The 21,307-nt window shown below is 45.1% G+C and overlaps 1 protein-coding gene across 1 annotated transcript in view; it reads left to right on the top strand.

The window, feature by feature from the left end:
• UBR4 (ubiquitin protein ligase E3 component n-recognin 4) overlaps positions 1-21,307 on the top strand; it is an 81,786-nt gene that overhangs the window by 27,526 nt on the left and 32,953 nt on the right. Inside the window, 27 exon segments of the mRNA XM_009995794.1 lie at positions 83-240; positions 1,272-1,443; positions 1,587-1,788; positions 3,250-3,413; positions 3,608-3,824; positions 4,180-4,396; positions 6,884-6,947; positions 7,432-7,566; positions 8,220-8,394; positions 8,614-8,751; positions 9,183-9,304; positions 9,672-9,783; positions 10,295-10,425; positions 10,568-10,745; positions 10,961-11,065; positions 11,705-11,842; positions 12,536-12,704; positions 13,398-13,494; positions 13,840-13,947; positions 14,431-14,547; positions 15,978-16,187; positions 17,227-17,376; positions 18,077-18,304; positions 18,403-18,481; positions 18,949-19,191; positions 20,086-20,254; positions 21,285-21,304. Of these exon segments, the coding sequence (XP_009994096.1) occupies positions 83-240; positions 1,272-1,443; positions 1,587-1,788; positions 3,250-3,413; positions 3,608-3,824; positions 4,180-4,396; positions 6,884-6,947; positions 7,432-7,566; positions 8,220-8,394; positions 8,614-8,751; positions 9,183-9,304; positions 9,672-9,783; positions 10,295-10,425; positions 10,568-10,745; positions 10,961-11,065; positions 11,705-11,842; positions 12,536-12,704; positions 13,398-13,494; positions 13,840-13,947; positions 14,431-14,547; positions 15,978-16,187; positions 17,227-17,376; positions 18,077-18,304; positions 18,403-18,481; positions 18,949-19,191; positions 20,086-20,254; positions 21,285-21,304 (4,018 nt within the window).

Below are 21,307 nucleotides of genomic sequence, written 5' to 3'. Positions count from 1 at the left end.
TCTGTCACAAGAAATTGGAAAGCCTTGACAGTGTTTGTCAGGATGTGTTTATCTTAAATGCTGTTTCTCTCTGACCTCCCAGGACAGCAACGGGCAGGTGGCAGGAGGGGGTGTGTCAGTCTATTACTCCCATGTGCTGCAGATGTTGTTCTTCAGTTACTGCCAGGGCAAATCCTTTGCAGCCACTGTCAGCCGGGCCAGTCTGGAAGTACAGAGGCTCTTCCCCATTAACATCAAGAGGTGAGGCTCGTGGAAAGCTCCCCTGAAAGTTTAATTTCTCTTTGTTATTAATAAATATTCCTAATGATTCTTAACATCCCGGTTCTGAATGGCTAGAGCTTGTGGTGAAGATCCCCTTTTTGACTGAAGGTTCTTTTGCTACTTTTCACATTGTTCTGCCCTGGAATTATCTGAAACCAAAGTCGAGCATGGATACATTTTTGTTTCCTGCTAGGATTTCAGGGCAGAAAGGTAGTTTCAGAGCAGCCTTGCTGTACAGTGTGGAGCTGCTACTGGTGCAGCAGCTGGAACTGATGGGATTACCCACCCTGCAGAGCAGGAAGCTTTTGTTTCCTTTGGGGACCAGTACTGCAGTGGACCTTGTGCATTGTGCATATTAAGGCTTATTTGCAGGCTCCGTTGGGGGAAACCAATCTCTTATGCTATGAATGTGGCAAGAAAAAAGCTATTTTGTTATCTCTTTTGACACTCAGAGCTGGGCATTTAGGCCACAGGCTCTTCACTAGCCTGACACAAAGCCACTCTTGTGAGGAGAGTCTGCCTGTAGAAGGGTGAGATTTCAAGAGCTCACTAGTCCTGGTGGAGTTTAACTTAATCTTTCTGCAGCTTTTATTTTTTTCCAGTGACTGAAGTCACACAGATTCTACTGTAGTGGCCCTTGCTTAGTCCTGTTGGGTGTGTTGAAACATGGAACTGTGCATCTGCTCAGATAAAAACATAGCTGGAAGGTATTTTAAAATTACTCCCTTGCTGTTGGGCACAGGATGTTTCTTAGTACGTGTCTTTCCTCAAGTTTTCAGGGTAGAGATCAGGGCTGTGAATTGGGATACTTGTGCCTTCTGCCCACTTAAGTGACTGTCTTGAGGTTTCTCACCCATATTCTATTCATTAATGTTCATTAGTGAGCTGCTCATTAATGTAGTGCTTTGAATTCCTGCTTAGGATGAAGCTCTAACTGTTTTTAGCTGTGGTGAATTCTGTGTGTGTTCACTTTCTTACCTGAATGTCATTCTGCCCTTCGTCCCTTGCAGTTCAAATGGTGGGAGTAAGACCTCACCAGCACTGTGTCAGTGGTCTGAGGTGATGAACCATCCTGGCTTGGTGTGCTGTGTTCAGCAAACCACAGGGGTCCCACTGGTGGTGATGGTGAAGCCTGACACCTTTCTCATCCAGGAGATTAAAACCTTGCCAGCCAAAGCAAAGGTCAGTCATGTTTTTTTGTATTTTTGCCCCTTTGATTGTGGTTTCTTGTTGTTCCCTCAACAAGACCTCTGCTCTTTACAGCTTGTTTCTTCCAGCAGTGGTTGCCAGCTCTTTTCCTTGACTTGCATTACTTGCCTTTGCAGATTCAGGACATGGTGGCCATCCGTCACACAGCCTGCAATGAGCAGCAGAGGACCACTATGATCCTCCTGTGTGAAGATGGCAGCTTGAGGATCTACATGGCTAATGTAGAGAACACCTCCTACTGGCTCCAGCCCTCCCTCCAGCCCAGCAGTGTCATCAGCATCATGAAGCCGGTTCGCAAGCGCAAGGCGGCTGCCATTAGTAAGGACTTCTCATACATACATTGTGTAAGGTAGCAGCGGCAAATGGAGATGCCAAGATTGAAAAGTCCTACACCTGGGGAGGAGTGACACCATTCACCAATTCAGATTAGGGGTAGACCTGCTAGAAGGCAGCTCCATGGAGGACATTGGAGTCCTACTGGACAACAAGTTACCATGAGACAGCAGTGTGGCCCTGTGGCCAAGGCGGCCAGTGGAACCCTGGGGTGTGTTAAGAATGTGTCCAGCAGGTCGAGGGAGGTTCTCCTCCCCCTCTACTCTGCCCAGTGAGGTCACATCTGGAGTATTGTATCCAGTTCTGGGCTCCCCAGTTCAAGAGGGACAGGGATATAATGGAAAGAGTCCAAGGGAGACTACAAGGATGATGAAGGGACTGGAACATCTGTCATACAAGGAAAGACTTAAGAAACCTGTGTCTGTTTAGTCTGGAGAAGAGAAGACTGAGAGGGGATCTTACTAATATTTACAAATATATGAAGGGTGGGTGTCAAGAAGAGTGGGCCAGTCTCTTTTCAGTGGTGGCCTGTGATAGGACAGGGAGAAACTGGACAAAAACTGGAACACAGGAAGTTCTGTCTCAATAGGTGGAAAAACTTCTTTACTGTGAGGGTGATGGAGCCCTGGGATGGGCTGCCTGGAGAGGCTGTGGAGTCTCCTTCTCTGGAGACTTTGAAGACCCATCTGAATGTTCTCCTCCCCCTCTACTCTGCCCAGTGAGGTCACATCTGGAGTATTGTATCCAGTTCTGGGCTCCCCAGTTCAAGAGGGACAGGGATATAATGGAAAGAGTCCAAGGGAGACTACAAGGATGATGAAGGGACTGGAACATCTGTCATACAAGGAAAGACTTAAGAAACCTGTGTCTGTTTAGTCTGGAGAAGAGAAGACTGAGAGGGGATCTTACTAATATTTACAAATATATGAAGGGTGGGTGTCAAGAAGAGTGGGCCAGTCTCTTTTCAGTGGTGGCCTGTGATAGGACAGGGAGAAACTGGACAAAAACTGGAACACAGGAAGTTCTGTCTCAATAGGTGGAAAAACTTCTTTACTGTGAGGGTGATGGAGCCCTGGGATGGGCTGCCTGGAGAGGCTGTGGAGTCTCCTTCTCTGGAGACTTTGAAGACCCATCTGAATGTGTTTCTGTGTGACCTGCCCTGGGTGTTCCTCCTCACAGGGGTGTTGGATGATCTCCAGAGATCCCTTCCAAGCCCCCCACATTCTATGGTTCTAAGACACTCCCTTCTGGGAAATGCCAGTTAACCTCAGGGCTAAGCACTGGCTAAGTCTCAGTAAAATATTTCCATAAGTGTCTATGAAGCCACATGGCTGTCTGGCTCACGCAGGCATTTCCAAAGGAGGCAAGGTCATTCTGCAGCTTCTTTTACCATAGCTTTGCCTGTTTCGAACATGTTTTATCAAAACCATCTCTCTTCCCTTTTAGCAACACGCACATCCAGCCAAGTGAACTTCCCTATTGACTTCTTTGAACACAACCAGCAACTCACAGACGTAGAGTTTGGAGGCAATGACCTGCTGCAGGTTTACAATGCTCAGCAGATAAAGCACAGGCTCAATTCCACTGGCATGTATGTGGCCAACACAAAGGTAAGTGGGGCCATCTGGGGATTCTGTTGGGCTTCTAGGTGGCATTATTGTCTGAGTTGATGTCTTCCTTGTTCAAGTGACCCCATACCAATCCTGTGATACTGTTAGATAAACGGCTGTGTACAGACTTTCATTCTTAGCTTAGGACTGAATTTTTGACTTCACCTTTCTTAGCTGGGATTTGTTTTCTCCAGCCTGGGGGTTTCACCATTGAAGTGACAAACAACAACAGCACGATGGTGATGACAGGGATGCGCATCCAGATCGGCACTCAGGCCATCGAGCGAGCGCCCTCCTACCTGGAGATCTTTGGTCGTACCATGCAGCTCAACATGACCAGGGCTCGTTGGTTTGACTTCCCTTTCACTCGTGAGGAAGCCTTGCAGGCTGACAAAAAACTAACCATCTTCAGTAAGTCTTTGTTTAATTGTTTGACTCCCTGGTGGGTTTGCTTGGGTGGGTTGAGGCTTCACTTTGTGGTAGGAAGGTTTGCCACAAGCTGTTCCTTTCACCACAGAAACAGTTTGAGGAACAGATTAATCTATTTATTTATTGCCCAGTTTCCTACTGCAATGGATGAATGTGCAATAGCTCAGTTCAATTTTATGTTAATAGAGAGGGAAAGTGCCCTTGAAAAGGAGATTAATCTGTCAGGGTGGTTGTGTATTAATTTTACAGTGTAAGCACTGTCCCAACCTTATGTGCTTGTTTGTATTCAAAAGAACCTGTTTTGTTAATTTTTAAGAAATTTCTCTCATTGCTGCAGTTGGAGCTTCTGTGGATCCTGCTGGAGTTACAATGATGGATTCCATAAAAATTTATGGCAAAACCAAAGAGCAGTTTGGGTGGCCTGATGAGCCCCCTGAGGATTTCCCATCTGCTTCAGTGAGCAATGTTTGTCCCCCAAACCTGAATCAAGGGAATGGCACTGGAGACACTGAGTCAGCTACCCCTGCTGCTGCCAGTGGAACTGTCCTGGAGAGGTATCTCTGCAGTCTTTCTTCTGTTTCTCCTTGAAAATGGGTAGTTCCTCTTGGGGGACCTGGGTATGCTTGTCTGCCTTTCTTAACTGGGGCAATTTAGGGACTTAGTGAGTTATTCTCATGGTCACACCAAAGAACAGCTGAAAAGTCAATTATTGTCTTCTAAGAAGGGCTTGGTGCTCCCTCTTGATTTCTGTGGTGGAGTAGATGGGTAGATCTGTGTGCATGCTTCATGTTGCTAAGTTCATTTGTTACAGCAGTCTTGAAGAGCTAAGAGAGTTTTCTGCCACCTTGGGACATTTTCTCATTTCAGGCTGGCCCTTCTCCATTCTCCAGAGCTCACAAAGATTTTAGGCCTCTCTGAAGTTCAGTTTTGAGGAGGACTTTGTGTGTGACCAACTTACCTCATAGCCCACATGTCTCAGGTTTAAGTCCTGTGGTGGAGAAAGTGCTAGGCCAGCCCTCCCAGTATCCTTATTGAGAGTCATACCACAAGGGTGAGCTGGGCATATATTTAGCAGAAGAGAAGTGGCTTTTTTAGTATCCCGAGATCTTTCCCTCAGCTCATACAGTCTGTGCCATCAGGGTTGTAGAAAGCCTGGCAAGCTAGCAAGGACGGGGGAAACATGAGAGAGGAAAATGCTGGAAACTGAACATTTTAAGGGGTGTTCTGCCTGACTATGGTGGTTCATTTTTGTCTCAGTGAAATTTTCAGGTGAAGGTGCAGTGCTTGAGGTTGCAGTTATGTCCAGCTGAGGGACCTTTTTCACTATCCTTGAGTATTTTGTCCTAATAGTTCATGGGATTTTTTCCCCTGTGCTTAACTTCTCTTTCCTTCTTTCCTCTGCTGTGACATCTCCACAAGGTGTCCCTCTCAGCACAGACATGCTTTCTGGTGTTTCAAAGCAGTGAGATTATAGTCTAAAAAGTCAGAGCCAAGAATTTTGTCTTTTTGTGAACCAGAATATATCACGGTGACCTTAGAAAGGGCCCCTTGAGTAGACACAGGCAAGAGGGAGCTTTCCTATAAAAATTTGGGGTCTGTACTTCAGATTTAACCTCCAGTGGTGCTTTAAGCAGCGTGTTTGACTTGTCAGTGCTGGGTGGCCTGGATCTCCTCTCTTTATTTTGCTGTTAAGCAAGTGTCTGCTGCCCAGCTGGACGGAACCGTGCTTAGATTCACTGTACAAAGTGCTCTCCCAGCTTCCTGAGTTCCCCATTTCATTTGCTTTTTGCTTAGAATGTGTTGTAGGGAGTTTTTTCTGTGAGCTTTACACATTTTTATTTTATTTATTTTTTTTTTTTCCCTTTTTCTTTGCTCCCCCAAAGTTCTGAAACTGAGTCCCTAACCACCCTGGACCGGTTAGTATGCCATCCTTTTCTCTGCACGAGTGAGTGTGTGTCAGAGACCGAGCACATGGTGTGGCTTTTGTTGACTGGGGTTTTCTTTTGTTTTCCAAGTGACATTTGCTTCTTTACATTCTGGTCATTTGCATGGCAGATGGTTTAGCAAAAAAATGTAAAGATGAGGTGGTTTGCAGATTTTTGCTGGGTACAGCATAACTTGTTGCTTGTTTGACAGACTCCTCTTCTTGCTTTGCTCCTTCCTTGCTTCTTTATCCCACTTATATTCCCCTGGGAGTGTTATGGAGGGGGGCTGTGGGTAAGGGAATGTCATGTTATTTATCACCACCAGACAATTGTTCCTCCTACCTTGTATTCAATCCTACACTGGTATTCCTCTCCTTATTGCTGTCTCTTCCCTCCTTTTCCCTGTATTCTTGCACTGCTCATTCTGGCGTGTCAGCTAGCGTTTCAGGTAGTTCTATCCCAAGGCATGAAGTGGTGCTGCCAGGGAAACTCAGCACTTTTGCCACAAGTTGTAAATCAGGTTTTTCCTTGGGGCAAGTATTTTACCAGCCTGTCAAAAGTTTGGATTTCAGCATCTCTTCACTTGGGTCCTACCCAGGGCTCCCAAGTTTCATTTTCCTCCGGAATACTTCGCACTGAAAGTCCCAATTGGAAAGAGGACCTGTGTGAAAATAGCAAAGCGAGTGGAATCTTGCTCCCTCAGAAAAGTCGGTTCCGCTTTTTCCCATGTGTCATTCCAAGCCTTGATCTGCAGTCATATGTACAGCTGTGGGCCATGGTGAATTGGTACTGTCAAGACAATCCAAGTTATCCCTGCTGCAGGCTGCGTAAGGAAGTGTTTTATCCTCTTTGGTAGAGAAAAGCCCCTGTCTTTCAGCTGTGGATTATTAAAGCAGTCCTAAGTTTGTCTGTGAGCGTGAGCCAGGTTTAACTCTGGTCTGTAACACAATGAAATGATATGCATGGTGCCTGTGGCAGGTTTTATCATGCTTTGATTTTGTACTTGGCATTCGTTAGCTGTCTCTGAGCTACTCATGACTGTAGCCTGCATAAAGCAAAGTGCTAAGGAGGGAGAAGGTTTGCTGTACTCAAGCCTGCTTTCCTTTCTCCCTCCAGGCTAGTAGTGAGTTCTTTAGAAGCACTGGAAAGCTGCTTTGCTGTGGGACCAGTCAACGAGAAGGCAAGTAACTTTCTGAATACATCCTTGAGCTTTCAGAGATGGGGGAGGAGGGACAAGATCAGCAGCACCTCCTGCAGCCCCGGGGGCCTGATATGGGAGAGAGCCGCATCCGTTGTGCTCTGAGCACTGATCTGAAAGTTGACTTAGCAAAAGAAAAGCGTTTGAAACTAGTTTAGAACGTCAGTTGGCATTTGCATTTATCCCTGGTGGGATTTTTGTGCTGTAGAGTGACCTCGTTTACTAAAACAGCAGAGTAGGAGCCCATGAATCTGAAAAAAGGACTTTTTCATATGTAGACATGTGAGATGTTCCTTAGATGTCAGATAATGAACTGAACGGAGGAGGCTGTCAAGACTGTAGACAGAAACTTGCGTGCACAGTGCAAGGAGGGGGAGGGAGCTGCAGGTGTGCTGAGAAATCAGACTCCTGCACCACCTTGATGGTAAATGTACTGAAGAATATTTTTTGTCTGTTCTGGGAGCAGGAGAAGAATAAGGTGGCAGCTCAGGAACTGGCCACTATGCTGCTCTCCATGCCAGCTCCTTCCAGTGTCCAGCAGCAAACCAAGAGCCTCTTGGCTAGCTTGCACACCAGCCGCTCAGCGTACCATAACCACAAGGTAACCTTGGGCAGGGGTCTGCAATGTCTTCTGGAACTTGATCATTTATGGTTGAGATGCAGCACACCCTTAGAAAGTCCTTCCTGCAGTGTAAACCTGCTGGCTGATTTTTCTTTAGCTGCTGTTGCCTGCCTTGCTCTGGCTTTTGTGTTCCCTCAGAACTTCACAACTTAAAATGCTTTGGGCAGATTTTGTTGGGAAATAACATCAATTCATCTAGAGAAATCAGAATCTCTAAACACAGGAAGATTGTTTGCAAACTGTCTAGCTCTGATTTCCATTTCCACAGGCATTGACTTAGGGGGTGGTAGGAAAACACAAGGCTAAGTGGTGGTTAGAGTCTGTGCTGTCATCATTGCAGTAAATGCACAGATGCATTTGCTAACCACTCAAATGGTTATGTTTATGGACTGGTCTTTCCATCCATGTTTAAGCCTGAGGGGAAGAAAATGTGAAAATCTGTTCTCAAGCCAGACTTCTTCTGTTACAGGATGACTTTTTAATATTAATTGTCCTTCTTGCTTGACATTGGTCAAGAGTTAAAGCAGCAAGTGTCAGATTTCCCAGGGTCTGTCCTGCAGTTGTGTTTCAGTTGCCTTGTTGCGCTGCTGCCTGTTGTTTTATTTTGGTTTATGTTATCTTTCACTTTACAGGATCAAGCATTGTTGAGTAAAGCCATCCAGTATTTGAGTTCCTCAACCAAAGAAGGAAAGGACCTTGATCCTGAGGTGTTCCAGAGACTGGTCATCACTGCTCGATCCATTGCTATTATGAGACCCAACAATCTGGTCCATTATACAGAATCAAAGCTGCCACAGTTGGACACAGGTACAGAAGTCTGGGTTTTTCTTCAGCTTCCTCTGTGAGAACTGACCATGTGTCTGGTTTGGTGTGACAGGGATGATATTTGACACATTTGTTAGGATGTGGTAGTCCTTGTAAAGGGGACATCAGAGCCCCTAGCAAAAGCTACTTCAAGTAAACGTGGTGTTACCCTACTTGTTTTTTCCCTGCTCATACCTGACAGCTATATTTTGATCTGTACAGAGAATGAAGAAGGAAAGGAGGCCCAGAAACAAGCTAAGGGAGATGGCTGCACCTTTATTACCCAGCTGGTCAACCACTTCTGGAAGCTGCATGCATCAAAACCCAAAAATGCCTTCCTGGCCCCAGCCTGCTTGCCAGGTCTGCTAGCTCTTCCTTTGTGTGTTTTGAAGGAACCTATTTTGAGCTTATAAACAGAGAAAATTACTTATTCCAAAATAGGCTTAAGGTGTTAATGAGGCAATTAATGCTTTCTAAGGTATATCTGCTCTCATGCTTTTGTTCAAAAAGATGTGCATTGTGCCAATCAAAAGGGACTGATGGATTTATTCATATTCGGCGTTGTGGCTGGTGTTGGAGGATATCCAGTGGTGCTGGTATATGGCATGCACAATATTCCATTGGGGAGACAGGACTGGTGTGTGACCTCATGTTGGGTTGAAACTTCCAATATATTTTTGGTGCTAAAATTGTTTCTTGAAGTCTGCAAAGAAAAGGTGCTCCCTGCAGTGTCTCACTCTGTGCTGAAATGGAAATATAGCTGATTAGAGTCCTGCTTTTTTCCTGCTTAGGTCTCACTCATGTTGAAGCCACAGTCAATGCCCTGGTGGATATTATCCATGGATACTGCACATGTGAACTGGATTGTATCCATTCAGCATCCAAGATCTACATGCAGATGTTACTTTGCCCAGTATGTAATCTTGCTCTCCTCTCTGTCAGCCTGTAAGACTGGTAGTAGGAAGAGAATTAAATAGCGGTAGAATGATAATATCTATAATATGGATGCAAAATAAACATGCAGCCAAAAAACACAGAGCTAGAAGTGAGAGGAGAAATTTCTGTCCTTGCTTTTTAGTAACATTGGTGATGAGCATTGCAACAATAAGTATTGCTTTATGGCTGGGGGAACCAAGGGGATTAGAAGTTGGGCAGTGAAATGTGTCTTACATAAATCATGGCCCACAGAGTCAGAAGTGTATTTTTTAGCCACCTTTCCAAATACTGTGAATAAGCATTTAAAGCTTAGGAAGTTTCATGATGAACTATGAACCCTCCAGGATCCTGCAGTGAGCTTCTCTTGCAAACAAGCTTTGATCAGAGTGCTGAGACCAAGGAACAAGAGGAGACATGTCACCCTGCCATCCTCCCCTCGGAGCAATACACCTATGGGTATGCAAGATCCATCCATCTTTGCCTTTAAATGAGCATGACCTGCTTGATTTGCCAGAGTAGGCTTTTAAATGGGGGAAACCCCAGTCTTCTTCCTTTCTTCTCTCCTTCTTACCCCCTGAAAACCTATCCTTTTTAAAATATTCACCTCTTCCTTAATGTTTTTGGGTTCAAAGAGAAAGGAAATGTTTTCCCTAACCTGTTAGGGAAATCTGACTGTTTTATCTGGGGGGTAGTAATTCAGACTTCTAGATTGTCCTAGTATTTCTATGCATATTTTAAAGTCCTTATAAATCAGTCAGAAAGATGCATGCAAAAATGCCCAAATTAGGGGTTTGGATCTCCATCCAAGAATAATTTTTTAGCATTGCCATGAATTGTAGTTGTCATGGAATCTGTTAGTGACTTGGGGTAAACTGAGGAGAGCTTAGGTTTTTCTCCAGCATTAATTACCTTGTTCATTATGATGTGAGGAATGAGCACATTTGTGAATCAACCTTTTGTAACTCAGGAGATAAGGATGATGATGATGATGATGATGCAGAAGACAAGCTGCAGAGTTCTGGGATGGCAAATGGGGAGCACATCCGACAGGAAAGCCAGGAGCAAAGTGAAGTTGATCACGGGGACTTTGAGATGGTGGTAAGTCCAGAGTGCTTCTCTTTGGAGCCTTTTTGAGTATATTGGATACTTGAGTTTAATTTAGTTCTGATGAATCAGTTTGTGGTGCTCCATGAGCTGGTGGTGGTTTGATGAAAGTTCTCACTGTGTTTCTTCTATGTAGTCTGAATCTATGGTTTTGGAGACTTCTGAAAATGTCAACAATGGGAACCCTTCTCCCCTGGAGGCTCTTCTGGCTGGAGCAGAGGGCTTCCCTCCTATGCTGGATATTCCTCCCGATGCAGATGATGAAACAATGGTGGAATTGGCTATTGCCCTGAGCCTGCAACAAGATCAGCAAGGTAAGATGCAGTTATCATTGGCAGTCAAGAAGGTAACTAGAATATGAGGAAACAGGGAAGGAAGCAAAGCAGAAGCTGTTGATGTCACCACCAGCAAAGCAAAGATAGTACATATAGAATATAGAATACACATAGAATATAAAATACATATAGAAGTCCAGAGTTAAGATGATTCTCTCATAGAAAGATACTGGTAATTTGTTTTCTTCTTGCAGGGAGCAGCAGTAGTGCCCTGGGGCTGCAGAGCTTAGGACTGTCTGGCCAAGCACCCAGCTCTTCTTCGCTCGATGCCGGAACACTCTCAGACACAACAGCATCAGGTAACTGTTCACTGCAAGAAACAAGCTTTTTTTGATTTTAACCTGAATAATGACTTAACATCTGTTTGTAAATACAGTTTTGAAGAACTAATTATTACTGTTGGCTTCATGTCTTCTTGATAGAATACTTACGGCCTTTTTCTGCTTTGATAGACTACAGGTATAGGCTTCTGAGGAAGTTATTTCCTCATCTTAAAATAAAACAGACAAGAACCCTACATACTGGATTCCCTTTGCTTTTTTGAACAACCACACATTCATAGAACCATGGAATGGTTTGGGTTGAAAGGAACCTTAAATATCATTCCCCCTGCATGGACAGGGACACCTCCCACTAGACCAAGTTGCTCAAAGCCTCATCCAACCTGCCCTTCAATGCTTCCAGGGATGGGGCAGCCCCATCCAAGTAACTTAGATAATTACTTCATGAGAAAGTCTCCTTCTCCGGGCATCTCCCCTCCATTTCAGCACGCTTAAATGCACTGATGGAAACTTCTAAGTTCCCTTTTGATTTGTGCTCAAAAACTGACACACAAAGAAAAAGAAAAAATTCGTGGCTTTTCTTTTGTAGCGTTTGCTTCTTTTGAAGTTCTATCAAGGCAGTGTTTTTACTTGTAACAGCTCTCTTCATTCTCTTAGCTCCAGCCTCGGATGATGAGGGCAGCACAGCTGCAACAGATGGTTCCACTCTCCGGACTTCACCTGCAGACCATGGTGGGAGCGTTGGCTCCGAGAGCGGTGGCAGCGCCGTGGACTCCGTGGCTGGTGAGCACAGTGGTGAGTAGCCCTTGCTGTGCCAGTGTCTGGACATCTGTTTTTTGCTGTGATCAGTATCATAGAATGGTTTGGGTTGGAAGGGATCTTAATGATCATCTTGTTCCAACTTGAGAATTTAAGTAAGACTTTACCAAGAGTGTGAGGGGTGGGTAATCCCTGGAAAAGAGATCTCAGTTCCACGGAGATGGTGCCACACATCGTTTTATGGTTACTGCCAAAGTGCCCTACAGACTGAATATTTGCTTACTTTGTGTAGCTTTCTGGAAGCCAGAGTTTTCTGGGGCCAGACTCTTCTCAGTGGTGTCCAGGGCCAATGGGTACAGACTGAAGCTCAGAATGTTTAGCCTAAATATAAGGAAATACTTCCTTCCTCTGAGGACAGGCTGCCCAGGAAGGTTGTGGAGTCTCCATCCCTGGAGATATTCCAGACCCACCTGAGTGTGTTCCTGTGAGATCTGCTTAGGGGATCCTGCTCTAGCGAGGAGTTGGACTAGATGATTTCCAGAGATGCCTTCCAACCCCCACCATTCTGGGTTTCTGTGGAGTTGGGAATCTTCAGTAGTTTTGCTGGTCTGGAATAACAATAAAAATCAATAGAATAATGGAATGGTTTGGATTAGAAGGAAACTTAAAGATCATCTAGTTCCAAACCTCCTTGCATGGTTTTTCCCTTGTTTGCTTTCTCTGTTGCAGTGTCTGGCCGGAGCAGCGCCTACGGGGACACAACAGCCGAGGGCCACCCTGCTGGACCAGGCAGCGTCAGCTCCAGCACAGGTGCCATCAGCACCACCACAGGCCAGCAGGAAGGAGATGGTTCAGAGGGGGAAGGAGAGGCAGAGGCAGATGTCCACACCAGCAACAGGCAAGGAGCTTGGTTTTCCCCTTCAAGAACAGCACATCTGATCTGCAGTGTTATCATTTATAGAGGAGTAGACTGGAGGTGCTGAAATCCATGGAGGATGGTTTGTGATTCTGGATAGTAAAAACTGGAAGTCAGAAAACATAGGCTAGAGCAAACTGTGCCATTGGAAAATGCCTTCCTCTAACATGTTACACATATCTAATGTGTGTCTCACAAAACTGCTGCCTGTAGGAAGTGACGAAAAAATCCTGCATGAGTCTGTTAAACAGGAATCACTGAAACCTCCAGCTGGGGAGCTCATGAAATTTAGTGCTAGAGAAAAAAGTCTGTGCAGGAGTGCTGTGCACTTTGGGAAAGATCTGCAGGTTTTCATGCTGTGGGAACATCTTTCCAGTGCAGTTTGGAACTGATTTATGGTGTCTGTTTCTAGACAGTTGAATTCTGCAAGTAGCCATGGTAGGCAGTGTAGCTCTTGAAGTGAAGAACAACATCCATGGTCAGAGTTGCTCTGCATCTTTGACATCACTTGACTGTGATGTTTCTCCTGTCTGTGCTGATTTGATAACCTTAGGATTTCTTCAAGCTCTGAATTGATGTGGTAAATTGCAGTGCTCTGTGGGTAATCCTACTGGGTGTGATATTTTTTGGGATATGTCTGAAGTCATCTGTGATTCCTGGCTTCTGACTTCACAGGCTGCACATGGTCCGACTGATGCTGCTGGAGAGGTTGCTACAAAACCTGCCTCAGCTGAGGAATGTTGGAGGAGTCCGTGCCATTCCTTACATGCAGGTAACTGAGGAGGGCTCAGGAGTTAAGCCTTAACAAAACACTTAATCACTACTGCTACTGCCCAGTCACAGTGTGTCAGCCCAGCTCTAAAGTGTTTGGTTGGTTGCACAGCATTCCTTACCCTTTCTCAGTGTAGTGTTAGCTGGCTGATGAACTTAAAATCCTTGAATCCTGATGTATTTGGGAGGCTCTGTTTGGTTTATACTGAATGTTTGTATTTTGGTTTGATGGTGCAGGCAGAATTTGGGAAAGTTCATAAATGAAAATGAAACCTGCAAGGGAATCTGAATTGATCTTGAAAACATGGAACCTGCCTTCTGTTAATTCTCTGACTTCTATTCCCAGGTTATTCTGATGCTTACAACAGACTTAGATGGAGATGATGAGAAAGACAAGGGAGCTTTGGACAACCTTCTGTCCCAGCTGATTGCAGAGCTGTGCATGGACAAAAAGGTAAGCTGTGGTGTGAGCACACAGCCTTCCTTCAATTTGCTCCTTCTAGACAAGGCTTCTTTAATTTAATTTAATTCCATGGAGGAATTAAATGTACAGGAGTCACAGAAACACATTGCTGTCTGGATGTGTTCAGGCAGTTTTCTCTTGGCTCACCTCACAAGAGGTAGAAAAAGAGCTGAGTGTAACTCTCCTGCTTCTGACAACCACAAGTGAGCATGAAAATGTGTTTCACTTAAACTCTTCAAACAGGCATGATCAGTGATGCATAATTGACATAATATACCTTTTCATTTGAGTAATACTGTTCTCTTGCATCCAGACCACTGTCAACCCCTATATTGAGGAATTTGTGCTGCTTTTTTAGTATTACTGCTTGAGCTTAAATTAGAAATGCTGTATGAGGATCAGAGCACTGAAATTTAGATGCTTAGGACAATGTGCTCAGCTCTGTAAGTGAACAAGAAGGCTCTCTCCTTGCAGGATGTGTCCAAGAAAAATGAACGTTCTCCTGTCAATGAAGTGCACTTGGTGGTGATGAGGTTGCTGAGTGTGTTCATGTCCAGAACTAAGTCAGGATCCAAGTCTTCCATTTGTGAGGTACATTTTTTTTCTATTGCTTTGTCAGGGAGGATGATGTGGTTGGGCGGGGGGGGGGTGCTTTTTGTTCCTCCAGATTAGTCTAAAAGCTGCGAACTGAAATAGCTGGTTAAAACTGAAAAAGACTAAGAAGTGCTTTGAGAAATTCATGAGGAATCTTTAATGTTCATAGAATCATAGAGTGGTTTGGGTTGGAAGGGACCTTAAAGATCATCTAGATCCAACCCCCTGCATGGGCAGGGACACCTCCCACCACTCTAGGTTGCTCCAAGCCCCATCCAACCTGCCCTTCAACACTGCCAGGGATGGGGCAGCCACAGCTTCTCTGGGCAACCTGGGCCAGGGTCTCACCACCCTCACAGGGGAGAATTTCCTCCTAATTTCTAGTGTTCGACATTTATGAAAAAAGATCTTTGCTGAAATGCAGAATGGAGGAAACCAACATGTAAAGACAACAGGATTCACTTGTTTTGTGTGTGGTTTCTGGCTGAGTTAAGGGCAGCACATTAATGATGTTTTTTAAAATGGTCTAGCAGATTTTTTTTTTATTTCCTGGCTTCTTGGTGGTGCTGAAGGGGTTAAAGAGGATTTGTAATGTGATTATTGGAAAGCAATATGCTGCTGTGTCAACGTAAAAGTCGCTAAGAGGATTCCTTAGATATTTGTTGCTAAAAGGTACAGTAATAAGGCATAAAAAGCAGTATGTGTGGTGGGAAGGAGATTAATAAAAAAGCATAGAGGTTAAAAAATTTAGTCTGAACTGCATCAAATTTTAATGAGCTTATGAGCTGTGGGGTTTGTTTGGATTTACAGGGCTGCTTTAATAGTTTTATTTACAGTAGCTTTTTCTGTAGCCTTTGTTATTCAGTTGAGCTTCCCACAGAAATCAAAGCTCATCTTCTTGCAGAATGCAGGTGGAGCAATACCTGGGTGGAGCAGAACCTCTGAGAGGCATCTGCAACAGGGACTCTTTCTCTACCAGAATTCACCCCCAGCTGGCCAAATCCCAGATAAACAAATAGAAATCCCAACCTAAAAAAAAATAAATAATAAAATGAGGGGAAAAAAAAAAAAAAGGAAAAAGAAAAAAAAGCCCTAGTTGTCTAATCCATAGCAGAGTGGCCTCTGGCACATGTGTTGAGGGGAGATTAGACTTAAGAGGAGATTTTATTTGTTTTCCTTTACTAAGCGCTTGTTCAAAAGAGTCTCTGTAAATATCTTGAGTTGCTTTTCATAAACACAAAAAAAAAACCACCAAAACCCCAACCTCAAACAAACCCCAAACTTAACAAGCTGCCTGTAAAGTTTCACAAAAACCTGCTCTCTCATCCCTGCTGTCAGCAGGTGCTGTCTGATTCTCAGGGCTCCTCCTGCTCCTCCGACACAGTGGTTCTCAGGTGCTCTAGTAACTCCCCTCCTCTTTGTCTCAGTCTTCCTCCCTCATCTCTAGTGCCACTGCTGCTGCCTTGTTGAGCTCTGGTGCAGTTGACTACTGCCTGCACGTGCTGAAGTCTTTGCTGGAGTACTGGAAAAGCCAGCAGAATGATGAGGAGCCTGTAGCCACCAGCCAGCTCCTGAAACCTCACACTACTTCTTCTCCACCTGACATGAGCCCCTTTTTCCTCCGCCAGTATGTGAAGGTGAGTGCTACCCTATGCTGTCAGCTTCACACAACCTATTTTAAGAGGCTGCTGCACAGAAGCAAGTAAAACATCTTTGCAGACCTGGTTTTCCCTTAGTAGTGCAATTAAAATCCATTTCTATAATGTGTAGTTACAACTAGGTTTGCTCTGAGTTCTCTCAAGGCAGCCCAGCTCACTGTATCCATCAGTGCCCTCCTCAACCCAGCAGTTCTGTGGAGCTGCTGTCACTGTTTCTGGTTGAAGTGTTAAGCTTCCTGAAGGGAAACTGCTCCATCCTCTGACTCCTTTTGCTTGGCAGGCAGAATTTCTGAACCTCTGCTACTTATTGTGGCAAGGAAGCCTAGCAGTTGATGGGGATATCCACACTAAATCCTAGAATCCTTCTACCACTGTGGTGTTTTTATGCAAAGGTGCTGCTGGTTGCGGGGGGCTTTGGTGTATGTACAGGTCCAGCGAAAAAAAACAAGTTCAGTATAAGAATCATGGAATTGTCAGGGTTGGAGGGGACCTCTAGAGATCATCTAGTCCAACCCCCCTGCTAAAGCAGGATCTCCTGGAGCACATTACTCAGGACTGCATCCAGGTGGGTCTTATGAATATCTCCAGAGAAGGGGACTCCACCCCATCCCTGGGCAGCCTGCCCCAGGGATCTGTCACCCTCACTGTAAAGAACTTTTTCCACATATTTCAGTGGAAATTCCCATGTTCCAGCTTGTGCCCATTGCCCCTCATCCTGTTACTAGGAACTACTGAAAAGAGTCTGGCTCCATCCTCCTTGCACCCACCCTTTAGATACTATCTCCTAAGTTGAAAGCTCATCTATTAAAATAGTTTAGTGCATCCTGAGTGTTGCCATCTAGTTGAAGTCCTCATACAGGTTTCTTGGCTTATTTATCAGTTGAGAGCTGCTGTTCTGGCTGCAAAGGTGCAGGAGAGTTTTGTTTGCAGAAAATGAAGAAAGGCACCCTGCAGCTTGTCAGGACACCAGACTGGGAGTGTTCAGAACCAGAGCTTGATGGATTGCTCTTGCTTTCAGGGTCATGCTGCAGATGTTTTTGAGGCCTACACTCAGCTCCTGACAGAGATGGTGCTGCGGCTGCCCTATCAGATCAAGAAGATTGCAGACACCAACTCCCGCATCCCACCTCCTGTCTTTGATCACTCCTGGTTTTACTTTTTGTCTGAGGTCAGTGAGAATGTGATCATCCTACAGGTTTTAACAACGTTTTCTAGTCATGTTACCTTCATTTTGTAGGACTGATCTCAAGCCCCTCTCTGATTTTGTTTTTTCTCCCCCTTGAAAGAAGGTGAACTCTCAGCTTGGTTTTATTCCTGTTGAACAGAAATCTATAGGCAAGCATACATGGAAAATAAGATTACTCTTACTTCCTGTAACTCAATGTTGAAAAAAACCCAGAAAATTGCCAGAAAACTTGAACAGGAAACTGTCTGAGATGGTACAATGTAGCATTGTGCCTGGCTATTCCTACTTTAAGTAGTTTTTTAAAAAGAAATTGTTATTTGGTGTCTTATCTTTTCAGTTCCTTTGGTTGGATAGCTTCCTCCTTGAGATAAGTTATCTGACATTTGCACAAGTTTGAGAAAGGATTTCTTTATTAGGCATGATAGCTCCTTATTTGAGGTCACAGATGACAAAGAGTGGTTTTCAAAAGCTGTTTCATAATTGCACAGCTTAGGATGCTGAGTTTCTTCTGCAGTGACTTGAAGTGACACCACACTTCTGAGACTCCCTTTTATAGGGGACTTCTTTAAAGCTGACAGATCCATTAGTTCATCTTTTTGTGAGAGAACACATAATATTTTTGTTGGCATAGTGAGTGCTGGTGAGTTCCCAGTGCTGACATTCTAGGCTTTTCTTTGTCTAGTACCTGATGATCCAGCAGACTCCGTTTGTGCGCCGGCAAGTCCGCAAGCTCTTGCTCTTCATCTGTGGATCAAAGGACAAGTATCGCCAGCTCCGAGACCTTCACACCTTGGACTCTCATGTTCGTGGCATCAAAAAGCTCCTGGAAGAGCAAGGCATCTTCCTCCGTGCCAGTGTGGTGACTGCCAGTTCAGGCTCTGCCCTGCAGTATGATACATTGATCAGCTTGGTAAGGAGAAGGGTGCCTCTGTGCTGGGGGAAAATGGAGGTGGCATTTGTGTCAGTGACGGAGATGCTGACGTGGTGTTGGGTCCTGTTCCCTTTCAGATGGAACATCTAAAGGCCTGTGCAGAGATTGCCACACAGAGAACAGTGAACTGGCAGAAATTCTGCATCAAAGATGACTGTGAGTCCCTTCTCTGAGAGTGTCTGAGAGAGGAGGGGATGGGCAAACTCTTGGTTTGAATCAACACTTCTCCAATGGGGAAGCTCAGCAGAGAAGGGGACAGAGTTGAGAGTTCTGAGTGGAACTGAACTATTCCCAGTATTAATTATCACAGTTCTCTAATTGCATCTGTTGCTTAGCTAAAGAACACAATGTGGTGTAATGGCTAACTTAGAAGAACAGGAATGGGAGATCTGTTCTGTTCCTTGCACTGTTGTTGTTCCAGTGTGTAACTTGGGATGAAACACTTCACCTTTGTGTACTCTAATGCCTCTGTAGTGTAAGGATAGGAGGAGTCTGTGAGTTTGTGGGATGGCCCTTGTCATGTTTTAAGGGTTTTTTGCTTCGGGCTGGGTTGGTTTTGTTGAGCTTTTTTTGCCTGCTTTTCATTAATTCAGACTTCAAAGATGTTCTTCTTCTCTCTGCAGCTGTTCTATATTTCCTCCTTCAAGTCAGCTTCCTGGTAGATGAAGGAGTGTCACCAGTTCTCCTGCAGCTTCTCTCTTGTGCTCTGTGTGGCAGCAAAGTGCTGTCTGTGGCTTCATCCTCTGGATCATCAAGCACTGCTTCCACCTCTGCTCCTGCAGCTTCTGGCCCTGGGCAGCCAGCAACACAGAGCAAATCCTCCACCAAAAAGAGCAAGAAAGAAGAAAAGGAGAAAGAGCGAGAGGGTGAGCTGCAGCTATGCCCTGCTCTCTGGTGGTTTTGGGGATGAAATCTGCTCCTCTTGGCCTTTTTTATTTCTGTTTAGAGAGAACTGACTGCTTCTTGTTATGATAATTACTGCTGCTGTGAAAGGGTGATGGATTGTGGCAAGGACACTGGCAGGCTTCAGCAACAATTAGGAGAGGAGTTTTACCATATGTAGATTGGAGAGAGGCAAAGATGAAGCAGTATGTGCTGAGAGTTGGGGCTGAAATTAAGTGCTGAGTATATCCCAAGCCCACTGTGAATATTTATTAACTTGAGTGGGCTTTAAGCTGTCTAAAGGAAATTGCCTATTCCAGTGACCAGGTAGCTTCCACCCAACTTGCCTGTCCTGGTTTATAGGTGGTTGAAATGCTCTTGGGGATTAAAACAAGATGCATACTGGAGATGCAAACCTAGTTTGCTTTGCTCTTCAATTATTATGTTCAGAGTTGTTTCCTCTGTCTGACTTGTAAGCCATGTTGGAGCCAGGCCAAAGGCCTGGGAAAGTAATTAAGCTTTCCTATGAAAGTCATGGGCATAAATTCTCTCTTGGCTTTTCTTCAAGGAACCATTTTGGCCCTTTCTATCAGGTGATACTCTGAGTCTTTTCACTTCCTCATGGTTGATGCTTTTCTTTTTATCAGGACCTGTAGCACATTTCTCAAGTCCTTACTGGCAAGTTTTTTTTCTATGTTAGTCAGGAGTACTACATTATATTTTTGGAAAAAGAAACATTAAATTTGCTTGTTGTCTGAAACACAAGAATTTATCCCCATTATCCTTGGTCTATGATCTATAAAACAGGAGACTGTCCTCCATGTGAAGTGCTCCAGTCATCTGCTTTAAGTCTTTCTCTGCCACTGTGTGTTCCCTAGGGGAGAGCTCAGGCAGTCAGGAGGATCAGCTGTGCACAGCCCTAGTGAACCAGCTGAACAAGTTTGCTGACAAGGAGACCCTCATCCAGTTCCTGCGTTGCTTCTTGCTGGAGTCCAACTCCTCCTCAGTGAGGTGGCAGGCCCACTGCCTGGCACTCCACATCTACAGGTGAGCTGGGAGGGAGACTCTCCCCTGGCTCTGCTGAGTCAGTCTCAGCTCAGTTATGGAGAGCTCTCTCCTTGGGGAACAGTTAATCATAGAATGGTTTGAGTTGGGAGGGACCTGAAAGATCATCTAGATCCAACCCCCCTGCATGAGCAGGGACACCTCCCAGGAGCCCAGGTTGCTCCAAGCCCCATCCAACCTGCCCTTCAACACTTCCAGGGATGGGGCAGCCGCAGCTTCCCTGGGCAACCTGTTCCAGTGTCTCACCATCCTCACACTAAGGCATTTCTTCCTAATGGCCAACCTAAATCTTCCCCTCTCCCAGTTTTAATCCATTCCCCCTCGTTCTCTCACTCCCTGCCCTTGTCCCAAGTCCCTCCCCAGCTTTCCTGGAGCCCCTTCAGGCACTGGAAGGTGCTCTAAGGTCTCCCTGGAGCCTTCTCTTCTCCAGGCTGAACACCCCAACTCTCCCAGCCTGTCTCCAGAGCAGAGCTGCTCCAGCCCTCAGATCATCTCCATGGCCCTGAGCCTTGAAGGATGCTGAAGCTTGCACGTGATTGCCATCCCCTTGAATTGCTCACACTAATTTGCAGTTACTGGGGCTGGAGGTTGAAGCTGTGACTTACTTGTTACTGAGTTATCATCTGCAAGAAACATTTTATTCCTGTCTGCAGAATCTGGCTCCTGACATGTACAGGAGTAGATTCTTGTGGGAGAACCTTTCTGAGGCAGATGCGGACTCATACAGTTGAAGAGGGGGGGAGTTATTCAGGGATGGGCACACTTCAGGGTGCTGAACTCCTGGAGAACTCTCTTCAGTTGTTGCAGGACATCTGCTTTCATTCAGAGAGTGCTGGAAAGCTGCTGATGGCAAGAAGAGATGAGATTTTACTCTGTGAACTCTGATCTATACAAGATAATAGTTACAAAATTCAGTGAACTGTAGCATCTGTTTTCCTTTTGAATGAGGCTGTGTGCCATGCACTGTATAGTTAGCTTTACAAACCTAATTGATATGTAATCCCTTCCACAGGAACTCAAACAAGTCTCAGCAGG

Source organism: Chaetura pelagica, unplaced genomic scaffold (assembly GCF_000747805.2).
Source record: "Chaetura pelagica isolate M959 unplaced genomic scaffold, ChaPel_1.0 scaffold234, whole genome shotgun sequence".
Classification (NCBI taxonomy): domain Eukaryota; kingdom Metazoa; phylum Chordata; class Aves; order Apodiformes; family Apodidae; genus Chaetura; species Chaetura pelagica.
This window is presented reverse-complemented; position numbering and strand designations above follow the sequence as displayed.